The 18,267-nt window shown below is 38.3% G+C and overlaps 1 protein-coding gene and 1 long non-coding RNA gene across 8 annotated transcripts in view; one reads left to right on the forward strand and one right to left on the reverse strand.

The window, feature by feature from the left end:
- The window catches only part of SLC10A7 (solute carrier family 10 member 7), a 251,975-nt gene that overhangs the window by 197,969 nt on the left and 35,739 nt on the right, over nt 1-18,267 (forward strand). For 4 of the 6 annotated variants that reach the window (XR_014311044.1, XR_014311045.1, XM_082728236.1 and 1 more), the window contains 3 exons: nt 1,924-2,007; nt 12,352-12,517; nt 13,701-13,752. Coding sequence is in view for 4 of the 6 variants with exons in the window: in XM_082728236.1 (XP_082584362.1) it covers nt 1,924-2,007; nt 12,352-12,517; nt 13,701-13,752 (302 nt within the window). In the remaining 2 variants the exon portion in view is untranslated. The remainder of the gene's footprint in view (nt 1-1,923; nt 2,008-12,351; nt 12,518-13,700; nt 13,753-18,267) is intronic. The other 2 variants (XM_082728238.1, XM_082728239.1) reach the window with 1 other exon arrangement.
- Nucleotides 1-18,267, reverse strand: part of LOC309863439 — a 92,092-nt gene that overhangs the window by 72,087 nt on the left and 1,738 nt on the right. For both annotated transcript variants that reach the window (XR_014311046.1, XR_014311047.1), the window contains exon 2: nt 7,379-7,479. This is a non-coding gene — a long non-coding RNA (uncharacterized lncRNA). The remainder of the gene's footprint in view (nt 1-7,378; nt 7,480-18,267) is intronic.

An 18,267-nucleotide genomic window follows, 5' to 3' on the forward strand; every position in this document is an offset into this window, starting at 1 on the left:
GATATGGTTATTCATTAAAACATTTTCAGAACACATTAAGTAACAGTAGAGTTGAGATAGAAAGGGAAACTGAAATACACGAGATTACCGGTGAGATTCCAGGCAAGAATTGATAGCTTTTACTTGAAGGTTATCACTTGGAATCCTACTGCCTCTCTTCATACCTTGTGAACCTTATGGATTGAACCCTGAGCTGGATGTTTTTGAACTTGAAAACCCTGTTTTTTAAAATTTATTCTTCTATTCATCTAATCCCTCAATTTCGCCATAAAATATACATTTTTAAAAGTTTGATTCTTACCTCAGGAGCATCCTTAGGGTTACTATTTGTGGAAAGAAATATATATTTGTTAAATGCCTTGCACTTCAAAGACATCATTGCTCTACAATATGTTGTGATTATTAGCTTTTAATACTTTGGCTTTGTGTAAAAGGAAACATCTAACAACTATGTGGCATTTAACACACCTGGAATCCTGTGCGTTCACGTTTCTGTCACAGTTTTACTTTTTCTGTTTGTCTTTCTTCATTTCATTCATTTATATTGGTTATGGAGGAAAAGTTTAGAGGCTACAGTGTTTATGAGTTCAATTCACAGCCAGTGGTCAGTGCTGAAGCTAGTATGAGGTGAAGGCAAGCCCCTGATGGGAAGGACATACATTCTTGGCGTCTTGAGCCTGTGCACATGCGCGGAGGGGCTGAGGATGGGGGCAGATTTTTATAGAATACACCAGGGTGAGGAAAAGATTTCAGTAAGCTAGTTCATGCAGGAATTAGAAACCAGCAAAAACACTGATCCCACGTCATTTTATTCTGAGCCACTGACTTCATTTATCTAGAGATTTCATTTGTTTTATTTAACATTCAGTGCCCTTGGTCACCACTACCTCCAAGTCTTTCACAACGTTTGTCTTCCAAAAGGTATTTCCAAGTTTAATTAAACTGGGGTAAATATGGAAATTGAGGTTTGGTCTACAGAGGAAGGGTGCAAGTAAGTTTCAACTTCCCAGGAGATTGTTATTGATGACTTGGAAGAACCTGACTGCAAAAGGGACTCATAAAAAACGATAAACATCTATGGGACAGGCTATTGTTTGTCCAAAGAGGTTTGAAAACCAGAAGGAGGTTTTGAAAGCCATTAACAAATTAATAAGAAGCCTGCGATTCTTCGTGGTTGAGACTAACATGAGTGTGGGGCTGTTTATAGGCAAACACTATCTGTGCTCCTGGCAGTAGAATCTTTCTGAGGCCGAGATAATAGTCATTAGTGAAAACAAACCAAAAAATGAAGAGGGAGGAAAAAATGGGAATTATGAGCAGTGTCAAAACATACACATTTAGAAGGGATATATTGAAATTTTAGGTTGAAAAATAATGTGTGTTTCAGGAATTTCCATTTCCTAGATTTTGTATACGAGTACATTTTTAAAGGTATGTGAGATTCATTGCCTTTGTTTTGAAGGATAGAAAAGTTAGAAACTATTTCATTTGCACAGATGAAAATGTGATCTTGAGAAGAGAATGATGAGAGATACCCTTGTTTGTTTTAGGAATCTGCAGCTGGGACAAAGAGAAGAGTACGCAAACTATGGGGAAATATCACGCCATATGATTATAAACAGTACGAGCACAGAATAACTTTACTAGTCAGAAATGTAGTTAATAATAAGCAATGTAAGTTAATTACAAAACCATAGTTATCATTTTTCCTCAATGGTAGTTTCTCATAAAAATTAAGAGGTAAAGCACTTAGTCTATTGGGTGCTAAATTTAGAAAAAAAAGTAACTTCACTTGATTTTTGTATATAGCTACCAAATTTTTGGTGCCTGTAAGAGATTCATTTATTGTATCATTTAGTTAACAGCAATATTGGGTAACTGATTCAAAGTAATTCTAACTCCTCTTATATTCTTGCTTTACAGCTTGGCTCTTCCTCTTCTGTGCCTTTTACATCTATTTTTTCTCAGCTTTTTATGACTGTTGTGGTTCCTCTCATTATTGGACAGGTAAGATCTCCAATTTTACCTGCCTTTTTTTTTGTTTTTTTGGTCAAATTGTGAATTCTGATACAATGTCAGGACAATTGAGAGAAAAGATAGAGAAAAAGACATTTAAAGAAAAGATAAAAGACTGTGAAACACCAGGTTTCATCCATCACCATATTCCCACTTTTTATTTTTTTTATTTAATATCAATCTGCTTTGCAGATAGCTTTACATAGGGATGCCTGCACAGAATCTTGATTTTTTAAAATTTATTATCTGTACTTCATAGCCATGTATTTAGCTTAAAAATACCTAGCAAATCATTTCCTTATTCTGCTCCTTCTGATATAGTCTCAGCATTATAACTGTTGTTGGCAACAAGCATCTAGCTGGCTGGCTTCTTCGTAGACCCCTTCAACAGCCGTGATCATATTTGTGATCATGTAATTAATAAAATAAACACTTAATTCTATTAGCTCTTAAAATTAGATCTTAGAAAATTTAGTTTCCTTTATCATTCTTATTGAATTAGACTAATGGGAGAAATTCTTATATTTAACCTCTTATAGCAAGTTAATAAGCATGTAATTGAATTATAACATACAAATTTAAAAACACAGGAATGGAGCACAGAATTGTACCACTAAAATGAGTGAGTCTTAGGAAAATAGTATGTCAGGATGGTTATGAGCACAAACGTTGATTAAAAAACAACTAGACTCTAGTTCTTAGTTCTACCTTTTATTTGCTGTGTGACTTTAGACAAGTCATTTGATCTCCTTAGCTCCAAGTTCATAATTTACCAACTTGTATAATAATACCACCTATCTCAAGCAGTTGTTGTGAGGATTAATTAAAATGTGGATTCATGTAAAGTTTTTGTCATCACAGAGCCTGACACAGGTAAGTGCCCTATAGTGTCTATCATCATCATTGTCAAATTCCCTATAAATACTAAATGAGAAGCAACTCTTTGATATATTAAATAGAAAAAAAATTATGTCTGTGCACATGTTACATGTATATACATATAATATTTACACACTGTCTTAGGCTTGGTTCTCTGGGAAAGAGAGTGTGAGACAGAGGTTTCTATACAGGAAGTTTCCTCGAGGAGAGCCCTTGGGATGAACACCTTTGGGAAAGTAAGAAATGTAGGACAGGGAGACGGTGCAAGACAATGTAGTTCCAGCAAAGGCTTCTAGCTGCACTGACCCCACTGAGGACCAGAGTCTTAATAGACTTTTGCACTGACGAGGCATTAGATACTGGCTTCCCTCCACTCGCCCTGAGAGGTATGACCTTGGCAGAGTCTGCAGTGTGAGTAGCAGTTCCCAAAGAGGAACTCATCAGGGATCTCTGGGACAACTAACATGCCCTGCAACGTGGGAACAAACACCTCATTCCAGGTGACACCCCACAGCACCTGCTACATGTCTCCATTTTGTTTTTAAATTTTAATGTTATACTTAGAAAACGGACTAAATTTAGGGGAAGAGAGAATGATTTAATGGTACTCAAAGAATACCGTTTAATTAAATACAGAATAATACTTGGAAAAATGCTTCTACAGTGCTGCTCACATCACAGGTCTTCTGCTAAATGTTGTCCCTTACCTCTCTAACCTCTTTGCCACTTTCCTACACTCTTACTTCCCTAGCTTTTCTCAATTCCTACTTAATTGTTCTGTTTAGAGTATCCTTCCCCATCTACCTCCCCACCCCAACTCATTGTTCATGTGACTCTATTTATTTTTTAAAGATTTTATTTATTGATTTGACAGGCAGAGATCACAAGTAGGCAGAGAGGCAGGCAGAGAGAGAGAGAGAAGCAGGCTCCCTACTGAGCAGAGAACCCGATGCGGGGCTCGATCCCAGGACCCTGGAAATCATGACCTGAGCTGAAGGCAGAGACTTTAACCCCCTGAGCCACCCAAGCGCCCCTCATATGACTCTTTAATTTATACCTTTTTTGAACCACCTATCTGAAGTATGTTTCCCTGGTTGTTTATTGTCTTTATCGTAGCACCTTGATTCCTTTCTTGGCCTTTGCCTGTTTGTCTCTCTCATTAGACTGTAAGCTTCATATTTGTCTTGTTCACCATACCCAGATGATAGGTAACCAATAAATAATGTATGGAATGGGTGAGTGAGGGAATGATGGATGAGTTTTATAAACAGTAAGGGAAATGCTGTTGTATAGAGGCATGCCCTTCTCAGCTCTGGACAGTTTAAGCTGTGGTTATTATTACTTTAAACCCATACTTATTTTTTTCTGAAAATAGTTCTGAATATATTTCTGAAAATAGTTCTATATAACCTGAGGCTCACACATTCTTTTTTTTTTTTTTTTTGTGGATCTTGGAGATATCTCTGTTGATAATAAATGTTTGGCTTCAAACATATAGACAAAAAATACCTTTGTCTAATATTTAAAGATATATATATATATGGTTATATGTATACTTAGTTACATACATAGTTATGTAAGCTATGTCATCAAGAATATATATCCCGGGACACCTGGGTGGCTCAGTGGGTTAAGCTGCTGCCTTCTGCTCAGGTCATGATCCCAGGGTCCTGGGATCAAGTCCCGTATGGGCTCCTTGCTCGGCAGGGAGCCTGCTTCTCTCTCTGCCTCTGCCAACCTCTCTGCCTGCTTGTGTGCTCTCTCTTTCTCTCCTTCTGCCTGACAAATAAATAAATGAAACATCTAAAAAAAAAAGGAATATATATCCCAAGAGAGTAATATATTGTTAGAGTGTTCATCATTGCTTGCCCAGTAGTAAAGTATTACAATAAATTATAACATAGTAAAAATAGTCAAAAAGTAATATAGGTGGTTTTTAAAAATCCTTCTACTAGCAAAGTCCTTTAATGGCTTTTCTCAAAGAGGAAAACATATTTGCATCTACTGGCCCACCTCTTGTATTCTAGTTTTAGGAATTAATAATCATACCCCAGTCTCTACCTTCAGAAACCACCTGCCTCCTCTTTTTCTGTACATCCTCACTCCCTTACATTCAGGCGATCACTACATGCCTCCATTTCTGCCGCAGAAGTCGTTCACATCTGGCATCTGCAACCACACCCACACGCCAGAGAGGATGTCACAACTTCGTCACCTCTCTTCTAAATTATTGCACCTCTTGTCCCTTCTGTGAGCCTCTCCTCATTCCTAGTCAATGTCTTCACTGCCTCCAGGAAAGCCCTAAAAAAATCAAATGTTGTCCTTCTTCTTAAAAAGGCCTCCCCTCCCACCCCGCCCCCGCTGCCTTTTGCCCATTCCTTGTGTGGCCCACAAAACCCCTCACAGTCTAGCCCCACCCTGCTTCTTCCCTGTCACCTCCCACCATCCCCTTCCTTCTGCACCAGGCCTGCACCACTCTCTTGCCTGGCCACGCCCCTTCACTGCCCCTGCCACTCAGCTTTAGTTAGGTACTGGCCTTTCCTACCAGTAAACTCCTTCCTTAAGACTCAGCACAAAGGGGCACCTGGATGGCTCAATAGGTTAAAGCCTCTGCCTTTGGCTCAGGTCATGATCCCTGGGATTGAACCCAACATCAGGCTCTCTACTCAGCAGGGAGCCTGCTTCTCTGCCTGCCTCTCTGCCTAATTGTGATCTCTGTCAAATAAATAAATAAAATCTTAAAAGAAAAAAAAAGTCTCAGTACAAAAATGTCCTTTGGTGTGCCGTGGACCTGCTCTGACGGCCTCATTCTAGACTAAATGCCAGTGCTCATATGGTACTTGATTCATAATATTCATCAGGAGCGATTATAATTAATCCGGGAGCTCCTGAGAAGCAGAGATGATTAATATATTTAATAAATATACTCTAAAGTAGGATGTGGACTGTATAAAAACACTGGCTGAAAAAAACTTCAAATTTATCCTCATGGAGCCCCCAGTAGTTTATTTTATTTTATTTTTTCAGTGTTCCAAGCTTCATTGCTTATGCACCATACCCAGTGCTCCATGCAATACATGCCCTCCATAATACCCACCACCAGGCTCACCTAAGTCCTCACCCATCTCCCCTCCAAAATGCTGCTTGTTTCTCAGAGTCCTCAGTCTCATGCTTCCTCCCCCCTCTGATTCCCCCAATTCACGTTTCCTTTCCTTCTTCTAATGTCCTCCATGTTATTCCTTATGCTCCACAAGTAAGTGAAACCATATGAGAATTGACTCTCTCTGCTTGACTTATTTCACTGAGCATAATCTCCTCTAGTCCTGTCCATGTTGATACAAAAGTTGAGTATTGATCCTTTCTGATGGAGGCATAATACTCCATTGTATATATGGACCATATCTTCTTTATCCATTCGTCCCTTGAAGGGCATCTCGGCTCTTTCCACAGTTTGGGGACTGTGGCCATTGCTGCTGTGAACATTGGGGTACACATGGCCTTTCTTTTCACTACATCTGTTGCTATTTTACCTAGATTTCCAGCTTTACTAGAGAAACACATAATTGGTCTCACCTTGTTTCAAATTTATGACCCCCAATTTAAAATATCACTAAACACTTCCTAGAAATCCTACTGTATTTCCTTACAAGATTATTTCATGCTCTCTTGTAATTTTAGGTCCTTCCCTAATACTCTCCCACTTTCCCATTGCACCTGGGTCTCACTGACTTTGCTTGTATTTTGCAAACCTGCCAGCTATGATGAGCTGTACCAGCTGTTCCTTCTGCTTGGAGCATCTCACTGTCCACCTTCTCAGAAAGACCTTTTCTTACCCCGCTCCAGTAGCTCCCCAATCATCAGTGTCGTATCATCCAGTTTAAACCTCTGCTTAGGACCATGATCTTCCTCTTGTTGATTTGTTTTTTGTTTTTGCTTTCTTTTTATCTTCTTAAAGTAGAATATAAGCTCTATGGTACCAGGGACCTTTTCTGTTCATTTATCTCTGTATATGTTTGCAATTAGTTGACCCACCAAAACTTTGTGATGTGGTATTTGGGGACCTTGTTAGAAGGACTCATATGTACTACTTCAGAGAAAGGAACCTAGGCAAGGTAATCTCATCTCTTGATTGTAACGAGAGGTGGCACATGATGTATATTTCTATTAGATTTGTATGTATATCTTTTAAAAAGAGATTTTTTAATCATTATCTTTTAAATAAACAATGGGAACTAGAGGGAGAAGAAGACCAGGAAGGAAGAGGTGAAAATGTTTTCCTTAATCTTCTAGTCATAATAAAGCTTCATTATTTAATTTTTTACTTGTGTTACTGAGAGTTAATTTTATTCTGTTTTTCTGTGTTTTCCCCATACAGTACTTCTTTTTGGTTGGACTCAGTATTGACTGACAGCAGTGTGATGCAGAGTCTGGTTTGATTTCTGCCACTGCCTGACCGTGCATACAACTTCTGGCCCTCACTTACCTCATATGTAGAACAGGAGTTATCTTCTAGCTCAAAGATGCTGTGACTCTATGAGCTATGTCTTTCCATAGATGGTTGAGAGATTGCATCTTCTGTCAGTTCTAGAAATAAATTAAACGTGTCATTGCAATATTTCTTTTTTCCTGATAAACCCTTCGATACATCTAAATCCTTGTGACAATTACTTATTTCATGCATTATATTGAGAGATTTATGAATACATGTTAACAAACTAGAACTTCCACCACCTTTGAAAAACATTTTTCAAAACAGTGTGCTAAACCCCACCTTTATTCTAATAAAATTTTAGGTTGACTTTTCATATTAAGTAATCTTCAGCTGAAGCTGAAGATAATGTTATTAATGCTAGTAAAATTTTACATTTCTAAAATTATACTAGGTATGAACTATTTTCATTGCTTCACTTGAGTTGCTCTGAGAGGACAGGAGCTATTGAATTATGCAGTGGGATATCCTGGTAGACAGTGTATGATAGAAATAGCACCAAATCAGGACTTGGAAATAAGAATAGCCACTATTCTCCAGGTACAGGCCCTTGTTCTAAAGCATTTTACATTTATGGAATAACTTAATCCTCACTGCCACTACTGCTGGATCCATTTTACAGATGAGGCACAGGAAAGTTAAAGATTTGCCCAAGACTACAAAGAAAGAAGCTCCAAAGTACATACCTTTAACCACGAAGCCCTGTTCCCTCCCTCAGGAGGTTGAGGTCATATTCTTTGCTCATACACCCTCCTCCCAATGACTTTTTAACATTTTATGCCAGTTTTTCAAGCTCTCTTGCCTTTGTTTTCAAGTAAACTGAGCAGGATAATATCTGCCCAACTTCTCTCATGAGACAATGTAAATAATACTTAAGTAGATGATGGGTGTTTACCATATCCCGTGTACTTTGACTGTTTATACTTTTTAGATATTATTTTGAATCTACTCAATATTTAATAAAATATTTTTAAAGAAAAGTGTTAATATAATTGGATTTGATTTTGTATCCCTGGCTATACATTTCAACAGACGATTGAAGAAAAAAGCAAACCACTTTATGTAAATGTATAGATTCAGTGGAATAGAGGATAAAACTTGAAGAAACAATCTCAAGTCACCTTGAAGAAAAATAAATCTTTAAAACTCAGACTTAATATGAAGAACTATCTATCACATATCTCCACTCAAAAATCAATTTGTAAATATAAAGACAGAGTAGAAGGGAGAAAAGCAAGAAAATGCCCCAGAAAAAAATTGGAGAAAACTAAAATGATGGATATTACACATCTCAGTTATCTCAGTATATGAACATTCGTCACCTAAGACATATTTTCTCAGATTTCCAGGAGGTTATATAATAATTGATATGTGGCTCAGCTTATTAAAAGTACTGGCATTCAAATCTAAGTTTCCCTTTAAGCTCTCCTGGTGTTTAATGTAAAATAGAGAAAATCAAAATGAAGAAAGTGAGATGATAAAGTTTCCTGAGGAAGATGTTTTTCCTTCTCAGTCCTTGGGGAACAGCAAGTCAATGAGGATTTGTCATCTAATGTTGAATTCCTAAGTTTCTGTGATCTCTGAATGCAAATGAATTAGTATGGATCCTGAAGAAAGCTACAACTGGCCACCTTATCAAGATGCCTTTTCCCAGGGCCCCTGGGTGGCTCACTGGGTTAAGCGTCTGCCTTCGGCTCAGGTCATGATCTCAGGGTCCTGGGATTGAGCCCCACATTGAGCTCTCTGCTCAACTGGGAGCCTGCTTCCCCCTCTCTCTCTGCCTGCCTCTCTGCCTACTTGTGATCTCTCTCTGTCAAATAAATAAAAATCTTAAAAAAAAAAAATGGCTTTTCCCACCTCATCCTGACTTTCTCCCCACCCCTCCCTGCAAAGAGGGAATTCTGAGGCACCTGTATCAGGTTGGGTTGCTATCTCTAGCAAAGGCTTGTTTCCTAGAAAGTTATTACGTGTTTCTACAAGGCAAAGAAATTTGGAGAATTTTTAAATGACACCGATTCTTGATAAATGGAGGATAATTGTATCAGAAGTGTAAGTGGCTGAACAAAGAGAAGATGGGGTTTCCTGACATTTATATCCAAAGCATATCTTTAAGACATATCAATGTTACTTCGCCCAGTAGTTCAGGAGAGATTTTAACACTTTTCTCAGTACATGGTTACAAAAAGAAGCCTCTTTGTGAATTTAATTTTAGGCAGGTAGAAAAGCTCTGTGGAGCCTGGCAAACTTATAAAATGGTTTGCTTAGAAAACACAGACAAATATCACTACAAGACTAAAAACAGTGAAAGACGATCTGTTTTCAGCTAGGGTTATTGCTTAACTTGTGGCTCTGTCCGATTTCCAACTTTGTAGTTGTTTTCTTTATTGAGATTAAGTATCCAGCATTAACACTTTGATGTGTTTAGAAGACAGGCGTTTTGGGTAAGAAGTTGCAGGACTTAGGAGTCCATATTTCCTGCCATACTGAAAGAGTCCTACTGTACTGTGAGACTCTGAGTACTTGGTATTGAGGAAAGAGGTAATTAGGTTAACTAAGTCAAATTGCAGCTTATAAAGTCGATTGATGATTAGAGATTTGTCTTGGTTTTTAAAATGGCTTTGACTTCCAGGTTATGCCTCATTCATATTTATCTTATTTATTTTGTCAGTGGGGTCAGTGGTGGTAGAAGACACTTCTGCTTTGGGAATTGGGATCTTACATTCTATAACCTATTGCAGAGAGAGGACATTTGTTTCTTTAATCATTGTATATTGAAACAAGATTGGAGGACAGCATCAATTTCAATAACTCTGTGTAATTTCCATTTATTTTGCTTCCTAAAGGAGTTGAGTTGTATTAAATTTGGGCAACTACTAGTTTCATGCTACCAAATATAATAGATATGAAATAACCTCTTAAATGAAGTCTCTCTGAACAAAAAGAGAAGAGCTTACCCCCACAGGGGTATATCTGAACATGGAGCCATCTGGGAACCTCAAGTACTATTATCCAAAATTTGTGTTCTAATGTATCAGCCCATTAACATTGTGTGGCAGAACTGCTCTTAACTTCTCTCTATCTTACTACAGTTTTCTTAAGTAATCTCTATGCCCAACGTGGGGTTTGAACTCATAACCCTGAGGTCATGAGTCCCATGCTCTACCGACTGAGCCAGCCAGGTGTCCCTATCCCTTAGTTCATTTTAACCTTAAGGAGAGAAATGAACACTGGAACTAAATTACTATGGTTTGGGATCATATCTACAAAAAGAAAAATCACAAGTTTTTTTTTTTTATAAATTCAGTGTAATTTTAGTTACTAGATTTAATTTTTTTTAAATCTTTAACCACTATTTGTCTACATATATAAAAAACACTGTTTCTCCCCCTCTGATTCCCCCCAACTCATTTCTCCTCTCCATCTCCCAATATCCTCCATGTTATTCCTTATGCTTCACAAGTAAGTGAAACCATGTGTAATTGACTCTCTCTGCTTAACTTATTTCATTCAGCAAGTCGGAGGGGGGAACAAACCATGAGAGACTGTGGACTCTGAGGAACTGAGGGTTTTGGAGGGGTAGGGGTGGGGGTTTGGGAGAGCCTGGTGGTGGGTATTATGGAGGGCACATATTGCATGGAGCACTGGGTGTGGTGCATAAACAATGAATTTTGGAGCACCAAGAAAAAATTAAGATAAATTAAATTAAAAAGCAAAACAGTTTCTCTTTCATTCCCAGCCCACCCAGCCATCAAGGTGTTGTTCTTGGGGTACTTCGTACCAACTGGTCAGCTTTCTGCTAGAATCTGCTTTATTAATACTGGTATTTCACTTACTGAGTCCTTGAGAATGGATGAAGTTGATCTAATAGCCATTTGTTCAGCGGTTCTCTTGAGAGTAGCTTACTTTGTTTTTGAGTATCTGTGAAGGTATGTTCTATTGTGAATTAAACGTTTTTAGCCACAGAGCAGAAGATGACAGAACCCCATCAGCCTTGTCAGGAGAAGTTCCCTGACCTCATTATTGCTAATGGATCATGGTAATTCAGCCTGTTGTGAAATCTCATGTTCAATTATGCAGAATAATGAGTGACTCGAAACTTAGTATGTCTCAGCTATAGTCCTTATTACAGGGTTTGTTCAGCTTCTCTCAAAAGTGTAAGGTTTTAAGTAGAGTGGTTCACTTTTATATCCAAGCAAAAGTTATCACCAATATTCAGCCTGTCCTGATTTTAAATATCTGATTTGATTTTTAAAGAAGAGATGATTGCTATGTAATTTTATTCACTCGTCCTTTTGTAGGAGAGTTAGGACAGGTTTATTCATTTTTAAGTATTAATTCTGGAATTCTAAAAGCATGCAAATGGCATTTGTCTTTGGATTCACAAAAACTCTAGATATTCAGAGTTTGAATTATTTAAACTCCCACAACACATGCACTTTTGCTTTTCAAGCATGAGTTATAATTTAATTAAAAACTTCTGGTGCATTGCTTGCATTTTAAATATTAATATGTTCCATGGATCACTTTCGATTACCTACTGTCTTGAAATTCTTGAAGATGTCAGATTTTTAAGATTCCCAAAGTTGCACTTGGAATTGTCTGTTGAGGCAAAGGGGACTATGATAATTACACACATCCATTAGGATCAGCAGAGGAGATAAACTTTGGGGAGGCTTAATGGGCATGTCTCAGTGACAGCTAGCAAAGAGCATTTGGCATGATTAAGGATGGATTTGAATGCAGTTGAAAATCTACTCTCATTATGGACACCAGTGGAAGTTGCACTACAAATGCGAAATCCCCCAGAAGAAGAGTGGTGTGGCATGGAAGCTTTGAAATCCACTGTGGCCATCATCCAAATTATTCTCTTTCCTTTATGTCTTTCTGCTGTCAGAATCACTTTGCGATGCCCAACTCAACTCCCTACATCTTTGAAAAAAGGCAACCTGTTGATCTCTGTATTTCAGATTGTCCGAAGATACATCAAGGATTGGCTTGAAAGAAAGAAGCCGCCTTTTGGTGCTATCAGCAGCAGTGTCCTCCTCATGATCATCTACACCACCTTCTGCGACACGTTCTCGAACCCAAATATTGACCTGGATAAATTCAGCCTTATTCTCATCCTGTTCATAAGTAAGTTGGAAGATGGAACATTTTTGCTATCCCCTCCGTCTCCTCTGGAGCAAAGTGGAAGAAATTGTGAATTGTGTCCCCCAAACTCATTTTGAATGTTAATTTCATTAGAAAATAATATTGAGCTTCATCTTATATGTGCTCAGTGACTTTATCCTGTGTGTCTGTTCCTTAAGAAGACATCAGTTACATATTTATGATTTAATGTCCTTTGTTTTTTATGTTTGATTTATAGTAGTTGATGCCAGATGAAAGAAACCATGGGATCTGTCACATTCAAATGTTAGATTGAATACTTTTTGCCAATATATTTTACTGTAACGTTGAGCTAATCTTACCCTTTATTATGAGTTAAAAGTAGGATTTATTTACTTAATACTGTCATTTTCTAAGTATAAGAGTTGACTGAGTTAGTTAAAATGTGGACATTTGCATCATCTTTTCTACTAAACTATACCCAAGGTAATTTCATTTTAAGAAGCGGCAAACTATGAAATGCAAGTAATTGCAAGGATCAGAAATCAACTTTTTGTTCTGTTTATCCTGTAATAGCAAAGACAACTTTGTAATTATAAAGATACCTAAGAATCTTTTCTTATTAAAAATCAACGTGAGTGGGGCGCCTGGGTGGCTCAGTGGGTTAAAGCCTCTGCCTTCGGCTCAGGTCATGATCCCAAGGTCCTGGGATCGAGTCCCACATCAGGCTCTCTGCTCAGCAGGAAGCCTGCTTCCTCCCCCCTCTCTCTCTGCCTGCCTCTCTGCCTGCTTGTGATCTCTCTCTCTGTCAAATAAATAAAAAATCTTTAAAAAAGTTAAAAAAAAAAAAAAACAACGTGAGTTATTCCAAAATATATATTATATGCCACTGCAGTTATGCAATTTACTATAAATACCCACAGCATAAACCAGCTCTTTCTAAATTGAACAAATTAAGTAACCAAGTCTCAAATCAAGGAGGGTTTTAGATTTGCAGAGTAGTAGACATCATAGATGATGCCTGGGGATATCTTCCATAAGAACGAATTTAGTCCCACTAACTTTGATGATTCTACCAGTTTAGCAATGTGTGTTTGTTTTTCTACTTGAGTTCATAAGTTGCTGATTAAACTAAGCGTATGGTAAATACGCTACAGATATTTTTATACCCCTAATTTAGATTCAATCTCTCTTTTTTTTTTTCCAGTATTTTCTATCCAGCTGAGTTTTATGCTTTTAACCTTCCTCTTTTCAACAAGGTAAGTGATATGGTATCTCTTGTGGTTGTTAGTTTTTTAAATGACGAATCGTGCTATTTCCTTGGCGTCTGTGCCACTGTGCTAATCTAGTGTTTCTCTGTCTCCTGATCATTCCGTCTTCCTCCTGCCACCGTCAGGTTGTAGATATCCCGAAGGGTTTGTCTGTGGCCCTGTGTCACCTGCTCACATCGTGTGCTTAGGTGGCCTCCGCTATTCTGCTGGCTCAAGCTGTCAGCTTCCTGCTGTTAATTTTCATGCCGGGACCTTGCATTCCAGTGTTTTTCCTGAGTTCCAGCACTATTTATCACTAACCATTTAGATATCTTCACCAGTCTTCAGAAGACATCAGTCTCCAGATGGAATTAAAATTTTTCCCTAGTACTGCCTCTTCCTCTCTCATTTCTTTATTGTTAGTGGGATCACCATCCACAGAGTTACTCAGACTAGAATCCTTTGCATCATTATTTTTAAAATTTTTAAAATATTTACATTTTTAAATATTTTAAATATAAATAAAATATAAATTTAAATATTTAAATATAAATAAAATATAAATATATTTTAAATATTTTTAAAATATTTATAAAAATATAAATATGAAATATTTATATTTTAAATATTTTAAAATATTTTTTAAATACCTTTGTAATTCTTTTGAGCTCTCAAAGCCATTTCCCTAATTTGGGCTCTTGTTGCCTCTTTTCTCCCTGGACTATTGTAGTAGATAACTTGTAAGTATCTATCTTCATTTCTAAAATGAATTTTTCTTATGTATTTCATACTGCTTCCAATAACTCAAAGTTCTCATAATAGTCTCTTATCATAATAGCATCATAATAGCTCTTATCAGAGATCTTCAGTGGTTCCAGGACCCTAGAATGAAGTTCACTTTGCGGGGGCTAAGTGAACTACTACTAGATTCAGCCTGTCTAAGCTTCAGGTTGAGGTAAAATCTTTGCTGTTCCCTGGAGGAACCTCATACATTCTCATTTCTGCTACTTGCTTAGGCTGTCCTCATTAAATTGGTCTCTATGCCCTAGTTCACCTTTCCTATTCTTAAAGGCTCACCTCTAATACACCTTCTTCTACCAAATCGTACATTCAACAGATAATACTTAAGCCTTCAGTACGAGGAAGTTACCACAGTGAGTACCACAAAGAAGAGATGATTTTGACCTTGCATGAGTCTATAGAGTAGATATATGTCTGATAACTAAGTGTCCTCTCAGTAGACAGGGAGCCAACCTGTAGTCAATTCAAAGAAGAAAGCACTTCCAGAAAGAGTGGTAGAGCCAGGCTTCATGGAAGAGATGGGATTTGACAGGAATTATAAAGAATGGCTAATTATTCAGCAAACCAGCAAAACAAGATGCAGAGAGGAGGTTCTTGGTGGAGGGAAAAATAATGCAAATGTGGGACACACACACACACACACACACACACACAGTGGGACAATAGGAGTAGAGAAAGATTAAAAAATAATAACAGTAACTAGAAAGGCAGACTTGGGCCAGATTTCTGGGTGATGGCAGTGAGTTGCCACGAGGGAAGTGGCCTGGGGCTTTTTTTGGTTTGGTTTGTTGTTTGTTTGTTTTTGGAGAGAGAGTGTGTGTGCACATGCACATGGGAGCAGGGGGGCAGGGGCAGAGGGAGAGAGAGAATCTGAAGCAGGCTTCACGTTTAGCACAGACCCTGATGCGGGGCTGGATCTCAGGATGGTGAGATCATGACCTGAGCTAAAACCAAGAGAAGGACGGTTAACTGACTGAGCTGCCCAGACTGCCCGGGGCCTGGGTTGTTTTTGAGATCTGAAACAGTGGCAGAGCAGCGTTGGGTTCAGCCCTTGCATTGGGCACTTGGCTCTTACAGCACTTGGCATCGCATGAGACTGATTGTAAGCAGTCAATAAAAATTTATTGATTGGTGTAATCGGAACAATTTTCCCTAGCTTGTGGTTGTGATTTATAAAGGAAGAGTGAAGCCTGGAGCCATTAAGACATGGAGAAAATGTGACTTAATTGGGTAGTGTAGGAGTCAGAGCTATTTTAAAGTTCTCTTCGTAAATGGTTTGTTATGTCGCCCTAGAAAAGATGTGTGCCTTTCCCCAGCTGTTTGTGTGCTGTGCTAGTCCTTGTGGCGGAAGTAGAGCCACTCGTCCTGTCCTATTCTGTCAGACTGGGTAGGATGCAGATGTCCTGTCTGTGGCTGAAAACATGCTGAAAAGCACAAAAGAGCCGCTGCTGGAACGGCTGAAGGAGGGCTGGGGCGGAGATGGTGTCCCCACTGGTTGGATGGAAAGTGAGAGTTTTCAGTGCAGAGGAGACTGGATTTCCGTAAGGCCTTGAGATCTTAAGACCCTATTATTCTGTGAAGTTCTATTGCCTTTGGAACCTGTTCAGCTGTCAGATATGCCCCTTCTTTAATAAACAGCAGACTAAGGAATGGCTGTCACCGTGCTCCTCCCACATTGGTCCATTAAAAACCAGGGATTTTTGAATTGAATAAAATTCAGAAGATGGTTGTATTTTTGTTTTTTGTTTTTCACTATGAGAGACATCATTTGTGCCTAAGGATTTTATTGGAGTAATAAAAGATACCAATGTTTACTGAGCCCTACTCTACGGCAGGCACTGTGTGAGGGACCATACGTACGTTCTTTCATGAAAGTCGGACAGCAAAGACTAGGATACAATACATTCTTGTTGCTGTTTTGCTGATGAGGACCCGTACTTAGAGTAGTTTGGTATAATAGCTCTCCTAAAATCAGAATCTAGTAGTTTAATAACAGATGGCAAAGAGTACACGTGGAATTAAAATCCATTTCCATTTGACATTTGCCCACACTTTTCCCACTGCACTAAACTATTTCAATTACTTTTAAAATTCTTAAATGCTTGTTTTGGTTAAGGAATCTGTAGAGAGTGTTTAACTGGATTCTTCAAGTTTACTCACACAAGCAAATTAGTCAAAGACACCAAGAGTGTGAACTAGGACCCACTGGTTTATATACTCTGTTGAGTTTCATTTTCTCTTTCTACTTTTTGTTTCTTTCTATTTAAAATTAGTGAAATTGGCCTGTATTTTCTCTCTCTCTCTCTCTCTCTCTCTCTCTTTTTACCAACTCACTAAATCTATAACCAGTCCAGATATTGATACAAAAATCTCCACATGGAACTCAGTCTCTTGTTTTTATACAGTATACCTCCGACCCCTGATGATGGAAGTTTAGCATAAAGCAGGAGAGACCCAGCCAAGAAAATTCAACTTTCCTACGACACTCCTCCTACCTAGTTAACATTTCTTAGATTTACTGACCGGATGTGTTAGCTTTCTGGTGTCTGACATGTGAACTACGACTTTGAGTATTTAAAACATATTTGAGAGTTACTACTCTGCATTCTTATTTGTCAGCAGAATAATGTCAGGGTTAAAAATTCCAATTCTAGAGTCAGACAGACATGAGTTTCAATCCTACTTAATAACTTTGTGACTTTTGTCATACCTCATTACTAAAATGGACATAGTAGTAGGACCTACCTCATAGAGTCATTTGGTGAACTGAATAATATGCACATAAAGCCCTCATCACAACACCTAGCATATACTAAGTGCTCAATAAATGTTAGCAACTGTCAAATGTTATACCAAAACAATTTAGCTATATTATTGCACAAACTAATGATGGAAGAGAAGAAATTAGCATTTCTAGCTTTGTAGTACATTCTCTTTGATGTTACACTGTCAGAGATGCTAGGAGACGAGAGTTGATTCATCAAACCAAGAGTCAGCTGTCCATAGTACCCTGTCCATAGTCTGCAACCTGGGGAAGCTGTCAGAGTTAACATAAAATGTTGAAAAGGTTAGAAAAAGAAAGCAGTAATTGTGAGCTTTAAAAAATACATAAAAGACAGTTTGGAAAGCTGATAACTGGAATAATAGAAACCCAGAGTATCACTGGAGTGACAAAAGAAACTACTGAGAAAGGGAAAAAGAAGAAAACAAATTTTGAATATTTGTATAGGTGTTTTCATCCCTATCTCAGTCCTTTTTTTTTTTTTTTTTAGATTTTATTTATTTATTTGACAGACAGAGATCACAAGTAGGCAGAGAGGCAGGCAGAGAGAAGAGGGAAGCAGGCTCCCCACTGAGCAGAGAGCCCAATGCGGGGCTTGATCCCAGGACCCTGAGATCATGACCTGAACCGAAGGCAGAGGCTTTAACCCACCGAGCCACCCAGGCGCCCCACCTATCTCAGTGCATTTTTAATCAGGTGCCTCAATCCGCGGCTCACTGTAGCCCTGAGAGGGAGGGAGTTATCGGAGGGAGCAAAGGAGGGTAGGGGGAAGGCAGGTATTAGTATTAATGGTAAGTCTTACCATTTCAGACATGAGGTAACTAAGCCACAGAACTCTGGGTAACTTGTTTAGTGGCATACAGCTAATGACAGATGAGGGCTTCTTCTAAAATTACGTAAGGACGAAACACAGGTACAAAGGTTAACAAAAGAAAGTATTT

Source organism: Mustela nivalis (assembly GCF_964662115.1).
Source record: "Mustela nivalis genome assembly, chromosome: 4".
Taxonomy (NCBI): domain Eukaryota; kingdom Metazoa; phylum Chordata; class Mammalia; order Carnivora; family Mustelidae; genus Mustela; species Mustela nivalis.